At 40.6% G+C, this 26,917-nt stretch overlaps 2 protein-coding genes across 2 annotated transcripts in view; one reads left to right on the forward strand and one right to left on the reverse strand.

The window, feature by feature from the left end:
* Positions 1 to 24,581, reverse strand: part of LOC124717374 (eukaryotic translation initiation factor 3 subunit F) — a 50,658-nt gene extending 26,077 nt beyond the window's left edge. The window contains exons 1-5 of the mRNA XM_047244211.1: positions 24,323 to 24,581; positions 24,127 to 24,197; positions 23,704 to 23,921; positions 9,483 to 9,574; positions 480 to 628 (exon numbers count right to left, since the gene is read on the reverse strand). Of these exons, the coding sequence (XP_047100167.1) occupies positions 480 to 628; positions 9,483 to 9,574; positions 23,704 to 23,921; positions 24,127 to 24,197; positions 24,323 to 24,431 (639 nt within the window). The 5' untranslated portion in view covers positions 24,432 to 24,581. The remainder of the gene's footprint in view (positions 1 to 479; positions 629 to 9,482; positions 9,575 to 23,703; positions 23,922 to 24,126; positions 24,198 to 24,322) is intronic.
* Positions 24,582 to 24,722: 141 nt separating this feature from the next.
* Positions 24,723 to 26,917, forward strand: part of LOC124716771 (nuclear factor related to kappa-B-binding protein-like) — a 215,137-nt gene continuing 212,942 nt past the window's right edge. Inside the window, 3 exon segments of the mRNA XM_047243318.1 lie at positions 24,723 to 24,844; positions 25,253 to 25,390; positions 25,393 to 25,472. Coding sequence (XP_047099274.1) covers positions 25,261 to 25,390; positions 25,393 to 25,472 — 210 coding nt within the window. The 5' untranslated portion in view covers positions 24,723 to 24,844; positions 25,253 to 25,260.

A 26,917-nucleotide genomic window follows, 5' to 3' on the forward strand; every position in this document is an offset into this window, starting at 1 on the left:
ACTGTATAGTAGTTTTTGCCAATAGTAAGCATTATTGTGAGACTGTGTGTGCTGCTGCATTTACTGGCCACTCTGTGTTCTGCATAAGGGTTAGCTGTTGTGTTGTTTGCTAGTCAAGTCGCTGTATAATATTGAGACTAACTGTGTTAGAAGATATTAGTTAGGGTATCAAGTGAGGTTAGTTTTCTCAGGTGAAGTTTATTTTCACTTTGCCATCAAACTTGATATCACATTACCCAATTAGGCTGGCAATCATGTGTGTATATAATTATAGTATATTTTCGTATTAGTAGAATGTCAGTTCAAAACTCGCTTGCTTTGCTGTTGTTACTGTTTCACTTACTTCGTGATTACAAAATTGTAGTACAATTCCTAGTCATTAGGTAAAGTCACGCTCAGTCTAAACCCTTCACAAAAGGTTAACATTATCAGCGATTGCCAATTTGTTAAGGGCCAGTAGCGTTACAAATATACGATACCTTATCAAGCAGTTCAGTCAGCTTGGCAGCAGCATCTGCCACTTGGGCCAGATCTGGCATGGGTTCCACCAGAGGCGCTTGTTTCAGTGCAGACTTCCGACCTCCGGCAGCTAAGACTGCAGACATGACCGTCTTCTGGCACAACTGAACTGAAAAAGAAAGAACAAAGTTCGCATGAGCTAACATATCAAGACGCTATGTAATTTGAAAGTGACATTTTGTGCATATGCATTGTGTGTTTTCACAAATTCAAAATTATCAAATAAGTATGACAAGCAATGTAAAGTCCTTTGTGTTGTTGTGGCCTTCAGTCCAAAGACTGGTTTGATACAGCTTTACGCTGAGGTGACAAAAGTCACGGAATACCTCCTCGGAAAAAGTCATTTGAAGTCTCCTGCAGAAATACAGTCATTCAACCCCTAGAGCTGCCCATAATTGCAAAAGTGCTGCCGATGCAGGATTTCGGGCACGAACTGACCTCTCGATTATGCCCCGTAAATGTTTGATGGAATTCGTGTCGGACGATTAGGGTGAGGAAACATGCGCTCGAACTGTCCAGAATGTTCTTCACAGCAGTTGCGAACAACTTTGGCCCAGAGACACGGCACACTGTCAGACACAAAAATTCTGTCGCTGTTTGGGAACATGAAGTCCATGAACAGCTGCAAATTGTCTCCAAACAAAAACTACCATTTCCAGTCTATGATTGGTTCAGCTGGACAAGAGGACCCAGTCCATTCCATGTCCACACCATTATGGAGACTCCAGCAGCTTGCAAGTGCCTTGGTGAAAGCTTGGGTCCACGGCTTCATGGGGTCTGCACCACAGACTAGCTCTACTATCAGCTTTTCCCAAATGAAATTTGGTCTCACCTGACCAGACCACAGTTTTCCAGTCGTCCAGGTTCCAACAGATATGGTTACAGGTCCACAAGAGGTGCAGTGGGCGATGTCGTGCCATTCACAAAGGCATTCACGTCGGTCGTCTGCTGCCATAACCCTTTATTGCTCAATTTCTCCACATTGTCCTAAAGGAAATGTCTATCACATATCCCACATTGATTTCTGTTGTTATTTAACACACTTGCTTCTCTCTCTCTCTCTCTCTCTCTCTCTCTCTCTCTCTCTCTCTGTGTGTGTGTGTGTGTGTGTGTGTGTGTGTGTGTGTGTGTGTGTGTGTGTTTAGACCAAACTTAGCACATACCTCCTTTACTGTCAGGCAAGAATTGCTTGGTAGGGGAGAGGGGGGGGGGGGGGGGGGGGAGTAAGAACCACCTACCTATCATAGTTCACGAGATATGATGCCATAAATGGTGAACTGCATGAAAAACTGCCACATCATGCATGATGTTTAAATTTATTACATATATGCCAGTAACTGTATTCATCACAAATTACACACAGAATACCCACATATGCCGCTAAATGCATCCACAAAAGCATATCGTGTTACCACACGTAGTTCACGAGATACATCATAAATGCTAAGATGCATGAAAAACAGCAGCACTGTGCATAACATTTAATTTCATTACTTCTTTTCTACTGATTCTATTCACAACACATTTTGCAGACAGTATCAACATATGCCACCAAATTTACTTTTTAAATTATATCATTGTATGACGCACAGATAAAGAGATATGACTTCAAACACTTAGATGTGTGAAAAACTGCAGCATCGTGCATTAAGTTTTTATTCGTTACTACTAAGCCACCTGCATAGCTGAGTCAGTTTGAAGAAATCCCTGACACCTGGCAGCACTTTTAACAGTTTTCAACTGCAAAGTGCAAATAGCTGCAGTCTAGTCACCCATAGAGCTACAAAAATCATTGCCATAGAGGCATTTACAAAATCACATTGTAGACACATGAAGCAACTGTGACCAGCAAACAGCAATTGCCTGGGATCATTTTTCTTAATTTGAATACTGTACTTTCTAATTCGTACATTATGAATATTTCGTTGTAAATGAAATTTTTTCGATACTACTTCACTATCAACACAGGCAATTTTTTGTTTCCATTTCTAACATAAAACTGATAAAATGGATAATCAGGCAACGCCAGGTTTGACAGCTAATACGTATACTGTATTTAGCAGAGTCAAACAATGGAAAATCCAGGATGGAATGTAACAATATTATGAACAGAAAAGTTGCCACTCACCATATAGCAGAGATGCTGAGTCGCATATAGGCACAACAAAAAGACTGTCACAAATAAGCTTTTAGCCAGCAAGTCCTTCCTCAAAAATACACACACCCACACGTGCGCACCCACCCACCCAAACATCTCAGCAGTAATCCACGTGCTTACAAATTGAAACTGAAGAGTTTCCTCATGGCACACTCTTTCCATCCTGTCCAGGAGTTCCTTGAAAAATTAAGCTGATTCTTGTTGTATTGTTGATTGCATTTACTTAAACTTATGGCTTGTCTTTTTTGGGTTCATAAACATTTTATTTTTATCTGTTTTTACTTTTATGTTGTAATTTCATGTACTGACGCGTTCCATGACCTTGGAGATTTGCTCCTCAATTTGGTCCTACAGAACTTGACATGAAAAAAAAAAAAAAAAAAAACTGTACAATGGTTGCAGGTTAGCTGGCAGACTGGTTTCACAAGTAGTCCTTCCTCTAATGGGGTAGGTGATGTTCGTGACCGGACTGGAGTAGGTGGTGGTGGGAGGATGTATGGGACATGTCTTGCATCCAGGGACAGGTCTTGCTCAAATGGTTCAAATGGCTCTGAGCACTATGCGTTTTAATTTCTGGGGTCACCAGTCAGGTCTTGCATCCAGGTCTATTACAGGGATATGAGCCATGAAGTAAGGGGTTGGGAGCAGGGGTTGTGTAGGGATGGACGAGTATATTGTATAGGTACGGTGGATGGTTGAATACCAATGTGGAAGGGGTGGGAAGGATAGTGGGCAGAATACCAATGTGGAAGGGGTGGGAAGGATAGTGGGCAGGACATTTCTCATTTGAGGACAAGGTGAGAGGTAGTTGAAACACAGACAAAGAATGTAATTCAGTTGCTCCAGTCCTGGGAGGTACTGAGTTACGAGGGGAATGCTCCTCTGTGGCCGGACAGTGATACTTCGGGAGGTGGTGGGAGACTGGAAAGATAAGGCATGGGAGATTTGTTTTTGTACAATGCTGGGGGGTAATTACTGTCTGTGAAGGCTTCAGTGACGCCCTTTGTATATTTCGAGAAGGACCGCTCATCACTGCAGATGCGATGACCACGGGTGGCTAGCCTGTGCGGAAGTGACTTGGTATGGATAGGTGGCAGCTGTCGAGATGGAGGTATTGCTGATGGTTAGTAGGTCTGGTATGGACAGGGGTTTTGGTGTAGCAATCTTTGAGGAAGATGTCAAATCTACGAAGAATGATTGTTGGGCTGGAATGGGAAAGAAGCTGTTGAGGTTCTGGAGGAATGTGGATTGAGTGTCCTCACCCTTGACCCAGATCACAAAGAGTCACCAATGAATCTGAACCAGGTGATGGGTTTAGGATTCTAGGTGTTTAGGAAAGATTCCTCTAGATGACCCATGAATAGGTTGGCGTAGGATGGTGCCATGTGGGAGCCCGTAGCCGTGTGCGTGTATGTCATCTATTTTTGACGAAGGTTTCGCTGACCAAAAGCTTATTAGTGACAGCCTTTTGTTGTGCCTGCGACTCATCATCTCCGCTATATGGTGAGTGGTATTTATCAGAGTAAAAGATGACCCTGAATGTAAGACAACCGCCTTTCTTTTAAAAGGCTCCATGAGAAAATTTATTAGCATATTCTGACTAATCAAAATTACAAACTTTTTCATGCAAGGAGGCTGTCAAAAAGTTAACATTACACCTATTCTAAATTTATACCATTTATTAACTGTCTACATTTTGATAATACAAAAAGAAATAAAATAAGCAAAAAGAAATTGTTTACATTAATTTTTTTCTTCATTGACTCTTTTGTTTACTTATCCTGGTGTCTGCAGTAGCACTAATTTTAATCGTTATCATCATCCTAACAGGCCAGTTTTGACTCTCATATCTCCGTTGTCAAAAATATTTGGCTGTTTCTTCCGAATATGTTGCAATTTCTGAGGTTGTGGCTACTTTGGGACCCAAGAACACAGGTGGTTTTTTCAACACACAGTGGATTTCACTTATATCCTGATGTGAGACTGTTACAATGACATTTACTTCCAAACATATTGTTCTCTCATCGGCTGTGTAGAACCAGCAGATGACACAGCCCCAACGTTCCCATTATACCTCAGAGTGAGCGTCGATAACATTGCCGCACAAAAACACGTATGTACGTCACTGGTCTCCATCTACACTTTTTTTCTTGCCTGCAAAAATGTATGTTATTGTTGAGCATTTGTACAATATTAAAGTTAATTCAATTCCAAGTGCAAATGGATTCAGGCAAACTCCAGTTTAAAGATGGTACATGTTCGTAGAGATCTAAAGTTCACAGAATACATTCCCCCACACTCATCTTAGGTCTCAGCCACGATGGGTACTGTTCCCCCTCCAACTTTCTGTAATACTGTGCTTGAGCAACAGTGAAACATGGGAGGTATTATCTTCTAGGGTACAGGTCATACGAATAACAGCAACTGATACATAAATAAAAGATCGCATTACTATCAGTCCAATTTTCGAACTTTTGCTTCTCCTGCAATCTAGTGATGTCTGTTCATGCTACCTCCCCAACATATCTTTTTGCTGCAATTTATTCTAAAGACAACAATTAGGCTGTTTGATATGATTTATTTTGTTCGTTAAACATTTCAATTGGGTTAACTTTCCTTCTCATTTCATCTGAATGTCATTATTTTCTAAACCCGAGGAAAAAAAGCTGGTAAAGATTTTCTCTGGTATTGTAATGTGTGCACAGTGATTGAATTTCTCATTTGCAATCCCTTGGTAAATCGTTACCTTTTCATGACCAAATATAATACTGACTTGGGTTCCGAATGATTTTTGGACGAGATTTTTCACATTTTACTGTTACCTTTACTTAAAAAGCACCATAAATAACGGTGGTATGGTATTAATACACGTATGAGAATTTTTATTACAGACCTGTTCAAATACAAAATCCGTTAACAGATTTTGGGACTCAGTAATCAAAGAGTTCATAGAAATACAGTTATACGACAACCTAATCAACCGCGACAGTGGCTACCATCTCAACACAGCCTGGGAGCCTGCAATCAGGAAAATCAGAGAGGAACATTCCGGTTCACCAAGGGCTGCAGACGGAGCAGACAGGGACTCGAACCTCGCGCACGTGTCCCCCTCCCCCACAACCGGCCGATCCAGGCGCATCAGGCGATTCCGCGGGCGTGTGACTGGTTGGCTGCGGGAAGCGGAGAGCAGTCCAGCAGAGATATAAGCCGGCGACCGACGATATCCTGACACTTCACCTCAAGATGATGGAGACGCATTCCATCAAAACGTTGCTACGAGACGATGATGCTACTCGGCTGACAACCCACGAAGACTTCATGTAAGATCGATACTGTATTGAGTGCTATGGCATGTAGGGAAATTTCAAGCCTATTGAAACACAAGTATTGTCACATTTTTTTGTATGTATATTAAGCACTTACATGTCCGCACTTGTGTAGAGACCATTCACAAAAGATCAACAGTCATCATTGCTTTGGTCAGCATCTAAATATAATTCCACTGAAAACACAACGAAACTAGTGGTTTACTTTCACCTGGTTTGTTAACCATATGTAACAAGTAAGGTCATGCGTGTCGAATTATGAGTAAAATCTAAATTTATCTTTTAGCCAAGTTAAAATTTGCTATTTTTGGCAAAACACAATGGAGTTTACACAATGTCACCTGACTAGCATGTCGTGCAGATGCAATTGTGAAAGAATTCTGAAACACTGGTTCATTAATTTTATTAAGTCATGAACTGAGGAAAAGTAATGTCAATATATTACGAAAAAGCACATCCCCGGGACAAAATAAAAACATGTAATGTCTTCACTTACGTTGTTTCGAAACTCACAGGACTTTGTTTCATCAGCTATTGATGTCCCTTAAAAATTATTTCTTTCACCTAAGAAGTCTGTAGTTAGTGGAATAATATGGTAGATAATGAAGTTTCACGTAAAAACCAAAAGGCAAAATACTCCAATCTTCGTGTGCTATCATTTTCCCTTAAAAATTATTTCTTTCACCTAAGAAGTCTGTAGTTGGTGGAATAATATGGCAGATAATGAAGTTTCACGTAAAACCAAAAGGCAAAATACTCCAATCTTCGTGTGCTATCATTTTCCAAAATCTCACTTTCATATCTCAAACTTGTGAAACATGAGAACTTTTGTGGATATATCATTCTGGCTTTATCCCTGGCAGTCAGACTGCAAATGAGTGTGATACATTGAATAAATTTTCTCGAGACTGGTGACAGACATCGACCCAAGTTTAAAGAAAACTTCAATATGTTAGCTAAATTTCATATGCAGCAACATATGTAACACACAGCACCAAACGCAAAATCATAGAGACTCCGATTTTTCATTGCAAACTTTTCATAGCGTCTCACTTCTATGCAAATATCACATTAACTATAACCATTAGAACATGATGGGCACGTCATCATGAAGCTGACATATTAAGCCATAAGTAATGCAAAAAATGTTTTTTTTTTTTTTTTTTTTTTAGTTGAAGGTTTCTGTAAAACCGTCTGAGAAAGGAAAGCGTCTTGATTTTGTCATCGCAGCGTGTTGCCCATCAGCCGAAAGCAGGTGTTGGCCTCCCCTTCTGAACAAATGAATGAATTTCCCGAGCGCTTTGGATGAAAACTTGTCACTGCGCATCGGACACCGTGTCGTGAGTGGACTATAGCTTCTTCCTTTCAGTTTTGATGCACAGCTGCTCTATACAAAACAAACAATTTTATGCCATATTCAATGAGGTTTTAGTGTTGCAGCCAGATGGTCAGTATTTCTTAAAATGCTTTACTGGATGTTTACATTTCAACCATCACATTAATTTGAGCATCACACATGAATTCACTTTTTCCTTATTTGTTCAATGGCTGAGGTGAACTCAGGCACCTGCCACTGACACTAACAACTGAGAAGGGGAATAAGCTGTCCTCAAAACCTAATGTTTAGATTCCACAATTGTGCAACTCGATTTTTCTTACAGTTATAAAACAAAGCCAGAATAGAAAGTCACATAGAATGTGTTAAGCTCATGTACCTTTACACTTAATATTTCTAAGCAATATTATTATTTTTTTTTACATTTCTTTACCTATTCTTTCACATGGATATTGGTTGGCTTCTATTGGTGGGTACACAATAGCACCTAAAATAATATTCAGCTAGTGGTAGAATGAGAAAAGCATGTAGGCTGCAGTAATTATTCGGAGATGATGAGGTTCGCACAAGATAGAGCAGTATGGAGAGCTGCATCTAATCTGTCTTCGGACTAAAGACAACAACAACAACAACAACAACAACAACTGCTGCTGCTGCTGCTGCTGCTGACTGACTGCTAGAATGGGCTACAGAGAGGAGTTATTGCTGCCTATATTTGCAACACATTTAAGCTGCAGTGCTATGTATTTGGAAAGAGAGGTTGTGTTACAATATAAGTGAGATCGTTCAGTTAAAATTTGAACACAGCATCAGAGAAATGTATTGCTTAAATGAAGTCATGAATCCATGCCAAGAATAGACTTGTGATAAAGAATTTTAGTGAGAAACGTTTTAGTGGTAACTTGTAGTGCAGTATACTGTGCTTTACAGTAAATCTTTGTGGGGAGCTGAATAAGTAAAATAATGCTGGTTATTTGAAACATCAATGCTCCTATATTAGAGCCTTCATTATTAAAATTCATTCAGGCGACAGACACTGATTTGTCGAGGAGCAACAATTAGACAAGATTTGCTATGGACCACAAGGAATGTCATTAATGGCAAAGTGGGTAAGGGCGGAGGGAAGGATATTTAATCTTGGACCATCCATTTTGCAATCTGGACACTCGGCTGCACAGTGAGGTATACAACAAAAATTCCAGTTTAGGGGGAAGGATAGAATCAATACTAGAGTGTCTCTTGTGGCTGTGTCACAGTTTTCCAATACACCAGCAACTGACTGCAGTCTGCCATTAGCTTTGAGCATGAACGAATCTACATTATCATTCCATAACCAATGTTGTATCATGATCTTGCTATGACAACTGATTCAAATCTTCTTGTGTCAAAATTACATGTGCAAATGAAGGTTTGTTATATCAAATATAATGTGAGAACTACAACATTATGTGTAAATGAAAGGAGATAATTTGTATTTTAACCCTAAACAATTTTTAAAAGACTATACCAAAGTGTACCTTACTGAAGTTTAACAGGTCACAACAATGTGAACACTGGCAACTTTTATTCTTCTTCTTCTTATTGTTATCATCATCCTACAGTGTAAGTATATCTGTCATTTCAGCCACACTCTAAAGTACTAAACAGCTTTATGGTTCTGTACATAGTGCAATGAAATTTCTGAAGTGTACCTTTACTTTTACTTATTCAGGCTGAATATTTGGTAAGACTAATCAGATTACAAAGGCATGTGGCTCACTTTATCGGTTTGAACACCACATTTTGCAAACAGTAACTGGTTGTGGTTTGCCTAGAGTGAACTTTTCAACTGTGGCTTTATATCATGACCACTAACACATCTCTCTGTGGTAGAACCAATTGTCGACAGCACAGAAGGTGGGGGATCTAACAATGTCTATTAAGGTTTTTACTCATAAGTGTACCTTTATTTTTTCACATATAAAGATAGTTTTGAGCTCTTGTCTAGGCTAAACTGTTGTGAATGTCAGGTAGGATATTTTGCTTTTTTTGTTTCCACAGGTTTTGAAAGATTGCCAAAGTAGGCCAATGTATAAAATGTTTCAATTTAGACTAAACAGCATTACGAAGCTATCAATAAATAATAAATTTACAAACTGCTCACCTCCAACAACTTCAGGTTCATAACAAAGTATTTCAACTGCAACAGGTGTAAACATGCAGCCACATTTGCGCCTTGGGACACCAATGGGAACACTGAAAATGAAAATTAGTTTTCTGAGTAACTTTAACAAATTAACAAAAACATAGTACCATCTCTATTCTGGTAGAAGAATTGCTATTATTCTAATGTGTTTTGTGACAAAGTCTACTGAGTGCCCTTAGCAGTTCCACAGAGTCATTACTTCTTGACAATTCTACCAAACTGCACAATGTTCTATTATAAACAGTATGTGTTCTTGTACTAGACAAGATTTTGTTTGTCAGAGACCCTCTGGATAAGGTTAAAACATGAGCTTTAAAATCGTCCTGAAATCTAAAAATATTTGTGAAGAAGTTGCATCTTTTAATCTCCAAAGCACTCCACTTTCACAAAAAGTTGTATTGTTTTTATTATGATTGTCCACTTAATGTGTATGTAAAACTGGTAAAAAAAGCTTTTTCCCCCACTAGGTGGTTCCCTAGAATGTTAGGAATATGGTCCCCAATTTTCAAACTTTAATTCCTGCTACAAATGTACAAGCAATCTGAACATACAAGGCTGAGAGTTCATTTGCAATGCTATTAATTATGATTTATTAAAGAAATGCACGCACGATGGAACATAATGCCCGAACAAAAGCTTTAATAGTCTCCTTTGGAAGAGCTGCCCGAAGACGTCTTGCTCATCTATTGTTAAAATTTGCCTCGTATCTCATCTACAGCTATACTCTGCAAACCACCATGAGGTGCATCCCTTTGTACTTTCTCAGGATAATTTGTATGTATCATCAAGTCTTCCAGTTCAGTTCCTTCATTATTTCTGTGACACTCTCCCATGGATTAAACAAACCTGTGACCATTCATGCTGTCCTGCTCTGTATATGTTCATTGTCCCCTGTTAGTCCTATATGACATGGGCCCACACATGTGAGCAATATTTTATAACAGGTCGCACACAATTTGTAAGAAATCTCCTTTGTAGATTGATTGCAATTCCCCCATATTTTACCAATAAACTGAAGCCTACCATCAGCTTTACTCACAACTGAGCCTATGTGGTCATTCCCTCTCATATCCCAAATATTACTCTCACTTTTTTATACGAGTTGCCAGGAACAGTGACCCATTGATATTTAGTAATAGGATACTATGTTTTTTAAGTGCACAGTTTTACATTTCTGAACACTTAAAGCAAGCTGCCAATCTTTGCACCACTCTGAAAGCTTGTCTAGATGTGACTGAATATTTATGCAGCTTCTTTCAGATAGTACTTTGTTATAGATAACAGCATCATCTGATGTTACTATTAATATTATCTGCAAGGTCAATAATATACAGCATGAGTCCCAACACACTTCTCTGGGGTACACCCGAAATAACTTCGTCATCTGGTGATGACTCTCCATGCAAGGTAACATGCTGTGTCCTCCCCTACCAAAACGTCCTGAAATCCAGTCACAAATTTCATTTGATAGCTCATATAATCAAACTTTTGATAGTAAGTGTAGATTTGGTACTGAGTAAAATGCTTTTTGGAAATCAAGAAATACTGCACCTATCCAATTGCCTTGATCCAAAGCTAACAGTTGTCATGTGAGAAAAGTGCTAGTTGGGTGTCACATGATCGATGTTTTTGGAATCCATGCTGGTTGGCATTGAGCAGGTCATTCAGTTCACGATACCTCATCATGTTTGAGCTCAGAATATGTTCTAAGAGTCTACAAAAAATTGATGTCAAGGATATAGGACAGTAGTTTTGTGGGACACTTCTACTACCCTTCTTGTAGAGGGGTGTGACCTGTGCTTTTTCCAAAGAATTGGGCATGGCTTTTTGTTTGAGGAATCTACAACAGATTATAGTTAAAAGAGGGGCCAACTTAGCCACAAATTCAAAATAAAATCTGACAGGGATCAAACTGGAGATTTGTTCACATGTAACGACTTCAGATGTTTCTCAACACCACTAGCACTAATACTTACTTCATCCATTTTTCGAGTGGTACAATGATTAAATCGGGGCACTTTCCTGGATTTTTCTTTGTAAAGGAACATTTGAAAATGGAGTTAAGCATTTCAGTTTTTGCTTTGCTACCCTCAAATTCAGTTCCTGTCTCATTCACAAGCAACTGGACACTAACTTTGGTGCCACTAACAGCCTTTACATATGACCAAAATTTCTTTTTATTCTGTAAAAGCTCACATGACAATATTCTGCTATGGTAGTCATTGAAGGCATCACACATTTTTCTCCTGACAGAAAAACACATTTCATTCAGCATCTATTTATCTACAGCCCTACACTTTGTTTTACACCTATTACACAGTAATAGCTGTTCCTTTAGAAGTTTCTTTACAGTGACTGTACACCACGGAGATCTCCCCCCCCCCCCCCCCCCCCCAATTATGGACTGTTCTACTGGGTACATATCTAACAAGTGCATGGTCAACCATTCTTTTAAACTTGAGCCATAGTTCCTCTACATGCTCCTGCCTCAGACTGGAAGTTTCAAGTTCCTCATTAAGATGCTGATCTGGTGTTCGATGATGGTAACACTGCAAGAATCAGGACCCCTACGAGACTAGGTTTGATGCAAGTTGCTTGACTGAATATCTCTAGAAGAAAACTAATAAAGTGTGTATTGCTAGTTCTGAAATGTCAGTGAAGAATATTGCCAAAAGGGCATGCCACAAGGATCACACTAGAATAAAAAAGCTACATGAATACTAAATGTATGGTTACGGCCAACTTAAGGTATTTGTTTATGGCATAAATTTTGATACAGTCTTCTTTTTGTATTTCATGATTTCATGTAAATTTCATTTTTCAGTGTGCAAGAAACATTTTCTGCTGAAGCACTGCAGATAGAAAGGTACAATATGATACAGACTTTGCACACACTGTACCACAACTTCCTATGACATAAAAATTTTCAAAGCGCATTCCTGCTGAATGTATTTAAATTTTTGTGGAATAAAAATTGCTATGTACCTTACAAACAAATTTTAGAAATCATAGTGAGAGTTCTAAGGCTGATATAAAAAAAACTGCTACACAGATTTGCTTATCTAATTAATAACCTACCACACTGTGCAAGTAAGAAGTACAGTAACCTTTGAGAAAATGGCCCTCGTATGATAGTATGTATTCCACAAGGATCCCGCAAAGTGCTCATCAAATTATTTGATTTTAAAAATTCCGATTATAGCCAATAACACAAAGCCAACACATGGAAAATTTGGTTCAATTGTCTCTCAAACAACATACGTATAACTACATATTTTCTTATCATCCCCCACCAACAAATTTTCATTCAGGCTAAATCTATTATCTTTGAAGAAAGATGAAATCCTACTTGTTCTGTTATCAATTACAACTCTGTTAAAAACTTAATATCTGTAGCCAGCTATGCTATTGGAGCAAGTGTTAAAACATTTGTGGACATTGACAGTTTGAAGTAAAACACACTGTTCACCTCAGCTCCTCCTACAGGTCACCATAATCTACACAATATAATCACTGCTGATCAGCAAAATTTTGGTACCAACTGCATCTGATATAAACCTACCAGAAACTATGATCTGCCTAAAAATTTAACTTTTTATTAAGCATTCACCTGGCATGGTGGCTGACCAGAATACTGGTTCACTAGAAGCCACAAAGCGTCTTTGACTTCAGACCAATACTCACTTGTTTGCAATCATTACTAACCACAGTTTTCAAAAACTACTGTATGTGAAGAGTTTCTCCATTATACTTGGATGCAATGAAAACAGTGTTACCACCTAGCTACAGTTGAGTGCAGTGAAGTTGGCAAAAGAAGATCCCTAACAGCTGGCAAAGATGCTTCAACCGCAAAGTGCAAATGACTACATGCAAATAATTATTACCTATAGAGCTGCGAAAGCAATGAAGCATTGCTGAAGAGGTGATTTTGTACGTGTGGCATGTAGTTTATCAAGGTAGACATGTGAGGCAGCTACTATAGGCTGACTGTGTTGAGAAAGCTGTTGGTACCTACTGATGCAATTTGGCTTCTATCAATACAGCATGTCTGTCAATCACACTGCAGAAGCTTCATAGGAGGAACAAATTGGTACTTGATAAATCTTGAACTTGTAGATCTTACTCTGAGACATAGACTCAGTATTAGAGAAACAGATGATTGCACTGTAACTTTTTAAAATTCTGAATTTCAGCCTCTAGTAACTCAGGGCGAACTGCTACCAAGTCACCATCAGATGATCTGTTTAAAAAGGGACATGGTAAAATACTAGGAGACTACCAGGTCATTAGAGGCACTCACAATGTGAACATACCTGCTCCCTTATTTTTGGAACTTAATATTTATTCCAGGCCTGTTTAGTGATTGAGTTATTTCTAATGCCTATCAACAAACATTGGCATATCATTGCTATTATGCACAAATACACAAAGCAAAGTTTAAATTGAGTAACATAATGCAATGACAAAAAATACTACAAAGCACTAAAACTACTGTCACACAGCATTTCCCCTTCCTCCAGAAATACACTATTTCGGGTTTTTACACTACCCAAAGATCCATTTACATGGAAAAACACACATGAGCTATGACAGAGAAGGTAACAAAAATTGTGCTACTGCTGAACAAAGGAATGGGATTTTTAGCAAACTGAATACTGGAAGAAGTTTTAGGGTTTGCTGCTGGTGGCTGCCAACTACAATCTGTAATATTTTCACTGGGTACCTCCAGTCATCTTTAGTTGGTCCACCGAAGGCTGGAACAGCTCCCCCTGTCCCACAATTTATTAGCACACTGTGTGTATTCCACGCATGTGTCAACAATATTATGAGAAGGAAAGTTGCTGCTCACCATTTACTGGAGATGCTGAGTTGCAAATAGGCACAACAAAAACACTTAAAGCTTTCAGTCAATGGCCTTCGTCAACAACAACAACAACAACAACAACAACAACACCACACACACACACACACACACACACACACACGACTGGAGTCTCAGGCAACTGAAACCACACTGCCCATGCACGTGTTAAGATAGTGATAGAACACTGACAATAATAACATGGGGACAGGTCCCTCGACGGTTGAACTGTGCAAATCAAGCTTTCACAAATATCTGAGAGTCTTGGATACCAGACTCAAAAGGTAGGCAACAATACTGTAAGAGACCACAAACATACAGGTGCATCACTTGCCAGGCATCCTCTCAGTTAAGACCAGCCGTGTAGAGATGGTGCACACTATCTGAGATCACTTTAACTTGCTTCCGCTGCCACTCTCTGAACTATAGCAGGAATAAGTTTCCTTTTACTGTAGATGATTGGACAGAATTAATAATGACATTCAGTTACATTCCAACACTGGTGACAAGGAAAAAGTTTACAGATTGTTAACCAAAATCTTCATCATTATCAACACCGGTAACAAGAAAAAGTGAAAAATTTCGACCAGTACACAACACTGGCAACAAGATCAAGTCAAGATTAATGATACTTTCATCAGTTTCCAACACTGCCAATGAATCAGCCAAACCCACATTATTATTCTTGTCAACAAGGGTGATGAGCAAAACGATATGTAGTACCACATTTTTTATGACTTTTAATCATGTAGCACAAATGTTTATATATAATTGAGCAAGTGATTTATATGGCTCAAAGGCCCCTTACGACTGCAAGAGACAAATTATCTCTGGCTCATAATATAAAGACTCTGTGGATATATATATATAATGTGGAACATCACATGTACAAGGAATTACTGCCGATTTAGAATTACGGAGAATAGGATCACAGTGGAAATGTAATTACTATCACTGTTGTAAGCTGCCATCTTGAACACAGAATTAAATTTAATTAACCGTGATAACATTTCATCTCTTACAAGACGATGATGTATACTGGAATGTAGCTACGAAAATCATTCATAGGAAATTACAATTCAATGAATGGAAAGGGTACATTCAATTCTTTGGTTAAATAAATTTCTTCCCTGTTTGTGGCTTGGAACATTATTTGGTGTGTTGTAGCTTCTAGGGATCTTTGTATCCTGGGAAATCAGTACAGCCTGCACAATGCACAATGGTTGTTTATACTCAATTTTAAGTGATTAAAATTCTGGGTTTTATCAAAATTGATACATAACTTGGACACTAAGTCCCATACTGCAGAGTGAGTACAGCTGCTGGGAGAGGCTTAATAACCCAGAGCTTGTTTCCACGAAGAGAGGACCAGTGGTGATGCCAGAGTAACACCACCTGCTGACAGATGGCAACACAGAGATCATCGGAGGGAATGTAAGAACTAGCGGTTTGAGGTACAAGGACTGCAGCCTTGGCAGCAGCGACAGCGGCCTTGCTTCCTGTCAGACCGACATGACCAGGGACACACACAAACAACATATTGGTTCTATCAAAAGTGAGCAAGTGACAGCTTTCCTGCACCCATTGCACTAAGGGATGGACCGTGTACAGCACACAGAGGCTTTGTAGGGGCCTGAGAGAGTCTGAGCAGATGATGCAATTGAAATGTGTGTGTCGTCGGATGTACTGCATGGCCTGATTCAAGGCAAAGATCTCTGCTGTAAATACTGAGCAGTGTTCTGGAAGCCCATATTGAAAAACGTTGGCGCCAATGATGAAGGCACACCTGACACCACAGTCAGTCCCAGAGCCATCAGTATACTATCGTGAAGTTCCATGCAAAGTTCGTGAAACTGAAGGCAATATAGCGAGGCTGGAGTAGTGTCATTAGGAAGCAAATGAAGGCCAAGGTGTACACAGGCCACCACACGAAGCTAAGGTGGTGAAGGATTCACACCCACTGGGAAAGTTGCAGGTAGTGTGAAGTTAAGCTGCTGGAGCAAGAGCCGAAAGCGAATGCCAGGAAGTAACAGAGGACAAGGACGAGCCCCATACTAAACATCAAAGGAGTCATTGAAGGAGACATAGGATAGGTGGCCACGCATGGCAGCGGTAGGACAGCTGTTTATGCCTACAGACTCAGTCGGGTTAGTGTAAAAGTTGCCAATTGCCAAATGGATGCCGTGATGGTGGATTTTATTGAGACGGCTTAAGAGAGATGGACATGCTGATACATAAATGAAACACCAGTAGTCTAGTTTCGAACGGATAAGGGACCGGTACAAACGAAGGAGGGTGGTTCGATCTGCACCCCAGGAAGTACCATTGAGGGACCACATACACCAGTCTGCCAGGTAAGACATGTGAGAGGACGTATAGACGGCTGAAGAAACCAACTGAGCCACCAGAAATTCATAAACATGGTTGTCATGTGGTGGAAGGAGGGGGGAGGATGACTGATACCTCACATCGTTGAAGACACCACTCAATGAGACAAGTCTGTGGAGAACTGCAATATATGGCAAAACTATCAACAAAAAGGGAGCTGGAGATATCCGGAGAGAGAGAGAGAGAGAGAGAGAGAGAGAGAGAGAGAGAGAGAGAGAGAGAGAGAGACAGAGAGAGAGAGAGGGGGGGGGGGGAGGCCATTATAGGGTTAATGGCAATAGCAAAGAGGACGACACTCAGGACGGAACCCTGAGGCACACCGTTTGCCTGGATAAAGGTGTCCAACAAGGCAGAGCCCAGATGTACCTTGAAAACTCCGTTTTTTAAAAATTCCTGAAGGAAACGGGGTAGGCAGCCATCGAAGCCCCACATGTAGAGAGTATGGAGGATACCAGTCCTCCAGCTGGTGTCTTCAGACTTTCTCCAAATCGAAAAACATGGCCACAGCTGGGATTTCCATAGAAAACCACTCATGACATGGGTAGACAAAGTGATGAGATGGTCAACTGCAGAACAGTGTGCTCGAAATGCACACTGTGCAGTAGTTAGTAAATTGCTTGACTCAAGCCACCATACCAGCCGGGCATGAACCATAAGTCCCATAACCTTGAAAACACAGCTGGTGAGAAAAATGAAACTACAGCTAGAAGGAAGGTGTTTGTCCTTACTGGGCTTAGGTATGGGTATAACAGTGACTTCACACCAGCATCTGCGAAACATGCCCACTGCCCAGATGCGGTTGTACCTATGAAGCAGAAAAGTGCTAGCCTGCGAGAGGGGCTGCAACATCTGAAAGTGAACATCGTCTGGCCCTGGGTTGGTGGGTTGGGATGAAGTGAGACCATCAGCTAGCTCCTTCATAGTAAAGGCGGCATTGCAGCACTCATGATTCTGAAAAGAGAATCATACCACCTAGGCCGCCTCCACTCATTTCCAATGGAGGATAGCAGAGTGATAGTGGGAGGAGCTCGAAATCTCTGCAAAATGGTGACCAGAAATTGAGGAATGGATCTTAGTACCAGAGAGCCATCAGAGGTTGGCCCATACAACAGAAGAGGGAGTGGAACTGTTAAAAGAACTAGTGAACGAAATACAGCTAGCTTTTCTTGCTATCCCAAAGAACACAATGACACTGTGCACGCATCTGTTTATAATGAATGCAGTTTGTCATCGTAGGATGACGGTTAAAAATAGGGAGAGCACATCTCCGTGTGCGAATTACGCCGCGGCATGCCTCAGTCTACCAAGTGACCACGACACGGCGTGCTAAAGAAGAGTGTGAGGAATGGAACGTTCTGCGGAGTAAGCTGCCATTTGGGTGGTGTAGGAATCAGCAAACAGATAGCACACGGGAAATGGTTGCTCGAGTATGTGTCTGAGAGAACAGACCACTCGAGACGACGGGCAAGCTGGGCAGTGCAGAAGGATAGGTCCAAATGGGGATAGGTGTGTAAGTTGATTCAGAAGGTCAGCCAAATGAGTACCTTTCTGACAGACTCTGGGAGAACCACAAAGGGGATGGTGTGCATTAAAGTCACCAAGCAGCAGAAAGGGGTGAAGTAGCTGCCCAATAAGCTGGAGGAAGTCTGCCCTGGTAGAATTGAATGACGGAGGGAAGTAAACAGTACAAAGGGAAAAGGTCAAGTAAAGAGGAACTGCAACAGCTTGAAGGCAGGTGGTTAGGGAAATGGGTTGATTATGAATGTCATCCCGTACGAGCAGCATGACACCCCATGAGATAGAATGCTGACCTCGGGGGGAATGTCAAAACAGATCGGGAAGAAATGTGAGAGCTCAAAGTGGTCGTGAGGACACAACTTACGTTTCCTGAAGGCAGATAACAAGTGGAGGCTGTGATTCTAAGAGCAGCCATAAATCCTCCTTGTTGGATCAAAGGCTGTGAATGTTCCATTGGAGGAGGGTCATGATAAGGTAAAAGCGAAGGGGGTGTCACTTTGACGGCTGCTGAGTGCCAGCCTTCGAAGACTTGCTGCTACAGGGCACAGAGGCATGAGGATCCTTCTCCACGAGGTCTACAGAAGTGTTGGCAGTCTTCTTCTGTCGGCCTGCCGAGTCCAAGGCAGAAAAATGGTTGGTGATGCGCACTAGTGACACAGACGTCGTCTGGGCAAGGGTATCACATGGTGACACCATCAAAGAGGATCTTTGAGTTGGTGAAGGAGAAGACAGTTTGCCTTTGTTTGACTTCTTTGAGGCTTTCTAGTTAACAGAGAAAGACTTAGATGTTGGTTGGCTGGAGGGACAGAGGAGGTCTTGACTGGAGTGTTCCTTCTGTCCTTTCTGGCCTGCCGGTTGTGAAGCTAGTGACTTCACCCTGTGAGGCAAAAGTTTGGTGGCATGTTGCACAGCTGGAGGAGGAGAAGGGGATGCTACCATGATGCTGGGCAATTTCACAACCACAGTGGTACATTTGAGGTTGCATGTCTGCATGACCATGTCCTTCGTGGAGCTAGATGTTGTAAGAACAGTGCTGTAGCTGCCAGATGGTAGAATGCAGGGTTTCTGACTAGCTAACAACTTGCGAGCGACCAGGTAAGACACTTTTTCCTTCACGCGCATCTCCCGGACAGCTCACTTATAGAGAAACACAGGACAATCGTTGGAGGAGGCAGCATGGCTGCCACTGCAGTTGATGCAGTGGGTAGGAGGCAGACAACCGCCTTTGTGAGCATCTGCATCACAGGTTAGACATTTGGCTGGGTGTTGACAGGACTCTCGAGTTCGGTTTAATGATGACACTGGTAGGGGCAAATTGTGTTTGGAATATAACGTCTGACTGTGATAACATCATAACCTGCTTCGATCTTTAACGGAAGAACCACTCTATCAAAAGTGAGAAAAAGAGTGCATGTGGATACTAAGGAGGCATCTACTTTTTTCATCACTCCCACGGACGGCAACACACCATGATCAGAGAGGTATGTTAGGGTTTCTGCCTCGGTCAGACCATGGAGCAGCCTAGTGTGAATAACACCACAGGAAGAATTCAGTGTTTGATGGGCCTTGACATGAACAGGATGGCCATGGACGTGCGAAGCTGCAAGCAGTTGTGCTTGAGAATCGGAACTAGTTTCCAAAAGAGCAGGATTTCACAGGGCCAGCAAAATCAATACCATTCAGAATAATGAACAGATTTACTGTAGAGAAGAACTGACTGTCTTCAGTATGTGAAACCACGAGGAACCTTGGTGCTGCTTGGGGAGTCTTTGAATCATTAGCCTCATTCCGTTTACGTTTCATAGCCATTGCCTGTGAAGATCATTGGGTCATTGCGAGAAAATCCCCATGATTGCCGGCATCTCCAATGGTGTACTCCTCCCATCTGGGAGGGGGGGGCCACCTTGAGAAGGCAGCGCACCCACCTTAGGTGATTGTTCACACCTCAGGTCACACCTCCGAAACACCCCCAGGGGCCAATTGGAAATTTGGGAAGGTAGCAGCTCCAGTAATCACCCTTCCATGGGCCTGGCCTGTGCCAGGGGGTATGTGCGAATCTTACCTGTCAACCTGGGGCTTGGAATTACATGTTACCTAGTCACCAGTTATGCATCAGACGTGTGGGCCGGCCTTCAGGAGCGCACAGGGAGGAAGAAGAAAAAGAGGAATCTCAAACACCCAAGCAGAGGAAGGATAGAAGAAGCTGAACGAAGAAAGAAAAATGGAACAAAATCAGTGATGAGTATTCTGATACTTACTACCAAAAATGCAGAATACATTTCCAAACACAGCCCAGACATTTTTCCCAAGGGAGGAGAAAAAGAACAGCAACTGGATAGACGTGCAGCACGGAAGGGAAAAGATGCTGCAAAGACTGGGGCCCGTGGTAGCCAAGCACATTCCGTGGATGAATATCAGGAAAGCCAAAGTGTATACAACCACCACAGAAGCAGGGTGCTAATGAAGCGAGCTGATGTCAGTTCCCCCCACCTCCCCTCCGCCCAATGGGAGGTGTGTAGCATAGGTACACACAGCACAAGAAGTGCTACCATGCAGGTACATCACTTGGCAGGTGTCCTCTGGGTTCCAAGTAGCCGCAAGTGCACTTGCTGTTTGGGGCACACTTTCTGCTTCTGTCATAATGTGCATGAGCACATCTTATGCATCTGCCAGAGAGAGTACTATCAACCAGGGACTACTCTGCTTTCATTTAGTACTGGCAGAAGTGGAGGTCCTTCTGCCAAACAGGAGGAAATGACGACATGCAGTTCAGTTCCTGGAGCACTATCAGACTGTTCCTACAGCTTATCTAGTACAGACAGTACAAGCATTTCCTGTGATTACACTATGGAGTACCAGTCCCATTCAGAAGACTAGCAGACAATATTTACACTTAACCAATACTGTATAATACTCTGCCATAACGATAATGAAATATTGCCAAGAGACAGCAAAGTTATTTAGATTTCATTGCATTATGTATACGTAATCAAGTGCCATACATCAAACTGTTACCAAAATAAAGTAAAAGTTTTCTATCATGCCAATTAATAACTTAGCATAAACCACGAGTTCTCATTTTTGCTATACGACAGAAACTTAAACTCTCGAGTATACTCAGGCAACTTAAGACCAGACCTCCTAAAAAATAAAACCCTGCTTATATACATTGCAACACCTATAGCTAAGTGTTCATCAGCTAGATAGCATCTGGCCCTACATTTGTAGCCAGACTTATGTTCTTGTTAAGGTCATTGCCACTAGAAACAGTCTTTACTATGTGCAGTTCTGGATACTCAACAACAAACTTTAACTGTTTCAGTCACTCTCCTGCATAGTTGTTTAGGCAATGCTTTCAAAAAAGGATGACTGTAGTGATCCTGAGTTTCACATAGGATTTAGAGGCTCAGAAAGCGAAGAAGAATGTGGTGTTACTTCATTACATACAAAGTGAGTTGAGCGTCAGGTTCTCACCAGTTGTACAAGACAAATATGTCCACTGTTCTCCACCCAGCACCGCCAACATTTAAGTTGGCAGGAAACTGTTTTGAAATCCATATTCAGACTTGTAGCTACACAGACACTAAAAAGAGGACTATAAGTTTCAGGATATTTTAGTCAAAATTCAATGCACAAGTATGCTTGGTAATTTATTATCTGTGATCTTCAAACTTTGTAACATTATTTTGAGCTTTGAAAGCTATCTTTATTTTGTGTACACATAATGTTATTTATTGTAGGATGTTTTTAAGCTGAGCTTCATTTAAAAAATTGTTTGGAACATAATTTTGAAAAAAAGATCAACATGTTAAATGGGGAATAAATATTATTGGTTATTTCTGATTGTGTTTCCAGATTTCTGCTCTATTGCCACCCATTTTATTGAAATGTATCAGAAACATGTATTCAGCTACCTTGGATCTTTGTGCAGGGGAGAATGTCACTATATTCACTATATTCCTTTACCTCTTACTTCTAAAAACAAAGATGATGTGACTTACCAAACGAAAGTGCTGGCAGGTCGACCTGCCAGCACTTTTGTTTGGTAAGTCACATCATCTTTGTTTTTAGATATATTTTTCCCACGTGGAATGTTTACCTCTTACTTCGTTACACATTGTTCCTGCTATCATTGGCTATGCAGAATCAGCAGCTGACAAACCAGCTCTTATTCCCAACATATCTCATGGCGAGCATTGACGGAAATACGGAAGCGTCCGATCCCACCCGTCTGCTTTGACCCATGACGTCACAAATATGGCGGAAACAAAAACAAACACACACACTTTCCACAAGAAGCCTAATGACACTAACGGGACAAGCGCGGGAAATGGGGTGTTTTTTGTTGGGGGGCAAACTAAATATAAACAAATTTAGACGCCTTGCGTAGCTACAACGTAAGTGAAGACAGCCATGCATGAATACCCACCCACCTCCCCAGGGGTCGTAACCCCAGCAACCCATAGAAGATAAAGATGCTTCAGTAGCTGATTAGTGTTTTTTGTCTTTAAAAAAAAAAAAAAAAAAATCGCATGGGATAGAACGAACAGATCAGAAAGATAAATATAATAAACTAAAACAGAAATTCAAGGAAACAGATAATTAAAACAAGTAATAAGTGTTTTTAAATTTAAAAAAATCTCACGAGATAGAACGAACAGATCAGAAAAGTAAATAAAATAAGATAAAACGGAACTGGAGACAGCCACACTCAAACCAAACTCCGCGCCGTCATGACGTCACACACGACAACACCCTTACGTCACGGGTCAAAGCCGACGCGTTGGATCGGACGCTTCTGTCGACCCAGCATTGACAATAATGCTGTGTGACTTCACATGAAACACCTAAGAATTCCACAGGCCTGTTCTAGGCCTTTATCAACATCGGTATATTTCCTCAGGTTCCCATAACACCTCTGTTTCAGCTTGCATGCTTTGTTATAAATAACGAAAAGGCTCACTATTATTTTTCCATTGCCACCTTCTACAGACCGCAATCCCAATTTGATATGTAGCTATAATCTACTAAGTTTCAAGTTTAACCTCTTTCCCTTTAGCAAAAAGTTTGTCTCAAGATCCTTAAGGTTCTGACACCTTAGTTTCTGACCTCACTGATTTGCAAACACATTTGTTGTGACAATTATACAACAGTGACAATGTAATCAGCTTCATAACTAAGCTTCAATACACGATGTGATATGTAATTATAAGGTACTTTCATGACTGCCAGGTACGAGAGTATTATTCTTTTCCCTTGCAAAAGAACACCAAAAATATCAAAAGAAAAAGTGGCAAGAATTACACTCTACTACATTACACAAGAAAGTTCTTTTCCTCTGCATAATAGTATGCCTGTAACTAACTTTGCTGATGCTGTTTTATAAAAGTTTGAAATAATGTTACCACTTACTTTAAGTACGCTTTGATTGCCATTCTGACATCCTGTAATGTTGTATCCAGGGTCAAATGAACGGGATTGTTGCATTCACGTGCATAGTATTCATGTATAACAGACGAATGGCTTGTTACTTCATTTCCTGTCGCCCACCAACCAACAACGTTTTCTTGAGGATTTACACGGCGATTCAGGTCAAAAAGGTCCATGGCATAATTAAGTTCCGCCTCCACCTACAAAATAGGCCTTGACGTTTCATATTTCACTAACATAAACATGGAAGTAAAAGTCGGTAACACACGGAATAAAATGAATCAAATGTGTGAAGTATATTTCAACATAGACATTTATCGGCATAACAAGTGTATCATCGATTTGTAGGAACATATGTGGAAATATTTTTAAGTAAACTACGTACAGACTAAAGAGTATACAAACCTGATCTTCATATTCCTTATGTGGCACACAAAAACAGTTCGTAACTTCGACAGTGCCTTTGTCTGCTGTGCCTGTAACATAAAATTAGACGAATTGTTACTAACCTGCACATCCATACACGTAGATCCACATGCACAACACGCATTACCTCTGAATGTAACATAAACACTAACTAGCAATATATGTAAACAATTACCTAACAGAGTGCCTATAACTCTATGGGCATCTGCATTTCTTCTTTCATATGCATCAACAATTTGGAAAAGAACAACAGGGTGAACCTTCACCACAGTATTCAGCGCCATTTTAGTGGTTATGGTAACTAGGAACGGATACTGGTTACATATCCGGTTCCACCGTTGCCGTCTGTGAAGCTACTCTGGATTTTTACTTGACGCTGCAAAATCCCTCTGACAATAGAGGCTATTGACCCTTTTCCTTTTCACCCACAAAAGTATGCCGATTCGTTGGGTGTATATGATATAACATCTGTAATTTCTATAAAGTGCAAATAAAATTTCACCAGGCAGCGTTTCGTCTGCTGACCTGATATGACAACATTGATTATTTTCAAAACTGTTCCTTGTCTAAACATGGTTCCCGTTCCGTCCGCCATGCCCTCCACGGTTGGATTCTATAATATCTGCAATGCAGACCCAGGATACCAAACGTGGAGGGCGTTGAAATTAGACAAAACCTAAAAAACTGCACCCAAAAGGTCGGTATAGAAGCGAATATTTACATGTCCATTAATCTTTTCACTTATTCCCAATATCGTCTGTCTGTCTTCTCCACATAAACATCATCAATACGTACACTTAGAACGCTAAAATACTGTAATATATTCACGTGATAATGACCGATTTATCGAACAAAATAACAGAAGCACAACATGTATGGGAAACTAGTGTAGAAAGCAGCTTCATTGGAAAATTTAATCGTCATATTTCTCACCCCATCCATGTCAGTAGCGATTCGTATAAGTAATTTGGATGATTTTGATATATAGCAGATACGTAACATAACCTTAAAATTATTGTTGCGGTCTCAAAATACAAAATAAGTGTTATAACGAAACATAAATAGGGAAGTGTTTGATCTGTTTCCAAACTTTTTTTCCGTGTAGCCCGAAAAATGGAACTAGAATATTCAACAGTGTCGTCTGAAGCCAGCACAGAGAGTTCAGAAATATCTCAAGAACTAAATACTCTCGAAGAATGTCGAATTGAAGGTGTGCGTCTACAACTGCCACAGGGCTTGTGCGAAACAAGGAGATATTCAAGGAATTTTTCTCTTTAAAGACATGGCAAGAGTGTTTTACAGAGCAACAGAAGCAGCATCTCAGGGTAAGTAAATTTAATATGACTTAGACATGTGCCCATTTATGAATAAAATGAGCAGATATTGCCCTTTTGGTCGTCGTCTTTCCCTAGTTGCAAAGATAAACATCATATTAACATGACAATGAGTTTTTGTTTACACCAAAAACTTTGTTTATTGTTGTTTGTAAACAAAAAGTTGTGACCTGTAAACTGGTGTAGAAGTGATGTCTAGTTTTATAATTTACTGTTAGGACATGTCTGTAAAGTTGAAGCATTCAGAAAATTACTTCATGATAGTGTTCCTGGTTTTTTCCCTATTTCTAAAGTAATGGGACATGTATCATTGGCTTTTTGTCATTGTCTTAATATGTTTTGTGTTGTTATATCAATGGAAAGTAATAAATGGTAGGTAAATAATGCTATGGGCACTGGCTGCTATTAACTCTACGGAGGAGACATTAAGCAGTGGACAGACATTTTGTAAAGTAGACCTATCGAAAGCGGTAAAAGTTACGTATTGGATCCCCTTTTCATTTTTCGGTATGGTGCAGTTGTAAACATAAGGCTTTGCTGCTAGTCTTTTGGCTAACAAAATCAGATCTTTTCCGTTTACATTTGTTTACTTTGCCAATTCATAACAAATTGTCACCTTTCAAACCCACCCTAGAACTCTAGCTGCACTCCTGATCAATCTGACACCAAACCAAGATATAAGGGGGGGGGGGGGGGGGGCTGTCCAGTGTGTAACTTTAGCTCTGAAAGTAACTGCTCTGCTTGGAGCTTCTGTTCTTCAACACAGTGTGTAGATTACACCAAAATTGTCTTCGTGTATATCTACTTTGGTTTCTCTAGCTTGTCATTGAACAGTCTGCTAGATTTTTACACGGGAAAATGCAGCATGTGACTATTTAAAACTTTTTTAATCATAAATAATATGAAACCTGACCACATTGCTTGCATTTCTAAGGAACCATTTGTTATGATGTTGGTATCAGTGCATATATGTTTTTAAAGTTTGAACTGTGTCTTCATTCTGTGCTGTGACAAATTTCACCAAAATCTATCAACTCAAGTAAGAAGAGTTAACTACAGACTACCGTGCACTGTGTCAGAATGTGTTGTGACTGCTCGGCACATTTTTGTATTTTTCCATGGGCTGTGGAGAAGCTCTGCCTGTTTTGCCTTCCAGTCAGCCTAGAACATGTCTGTAGCAAGATTTTCTTCCACAACCACCGAGCAGACCACTTTTGATTAAACTTGAGACTGCAAAAGGACACATGGTCAAGGTGTAAAAAGTGGAGTGGTAGGCTAATAAGGCAGTTGGATGATGAGTTTTGTGTGGAATAAGAAATGGATTAAGCCTACTTTACTGTGACACCAGTTTCCTCTATGTCTATGCCCCACACTACATGCTGCACCTGTTGTCTCTTACGGCAACTGGAAATTATAGGCTATGACCCTCTTGCCTC

Source organism: Schistocerca piceifrons, chromosome 9, assembly GCF_021461385.2.
Source record: "Schistocerca piceifrons isolate TAMUIC-IGC-003096 chromosome 9, iqSchPice1.1, whole genome shotgun sequence".
NCBI classification, from domain to species: domain Eukaryota; kingdom Metazoa; phylum Arthropoda; class Insecta; order Orthoptera; family Acrididae; genus Schistocerca; species Schistocerca piceifrons.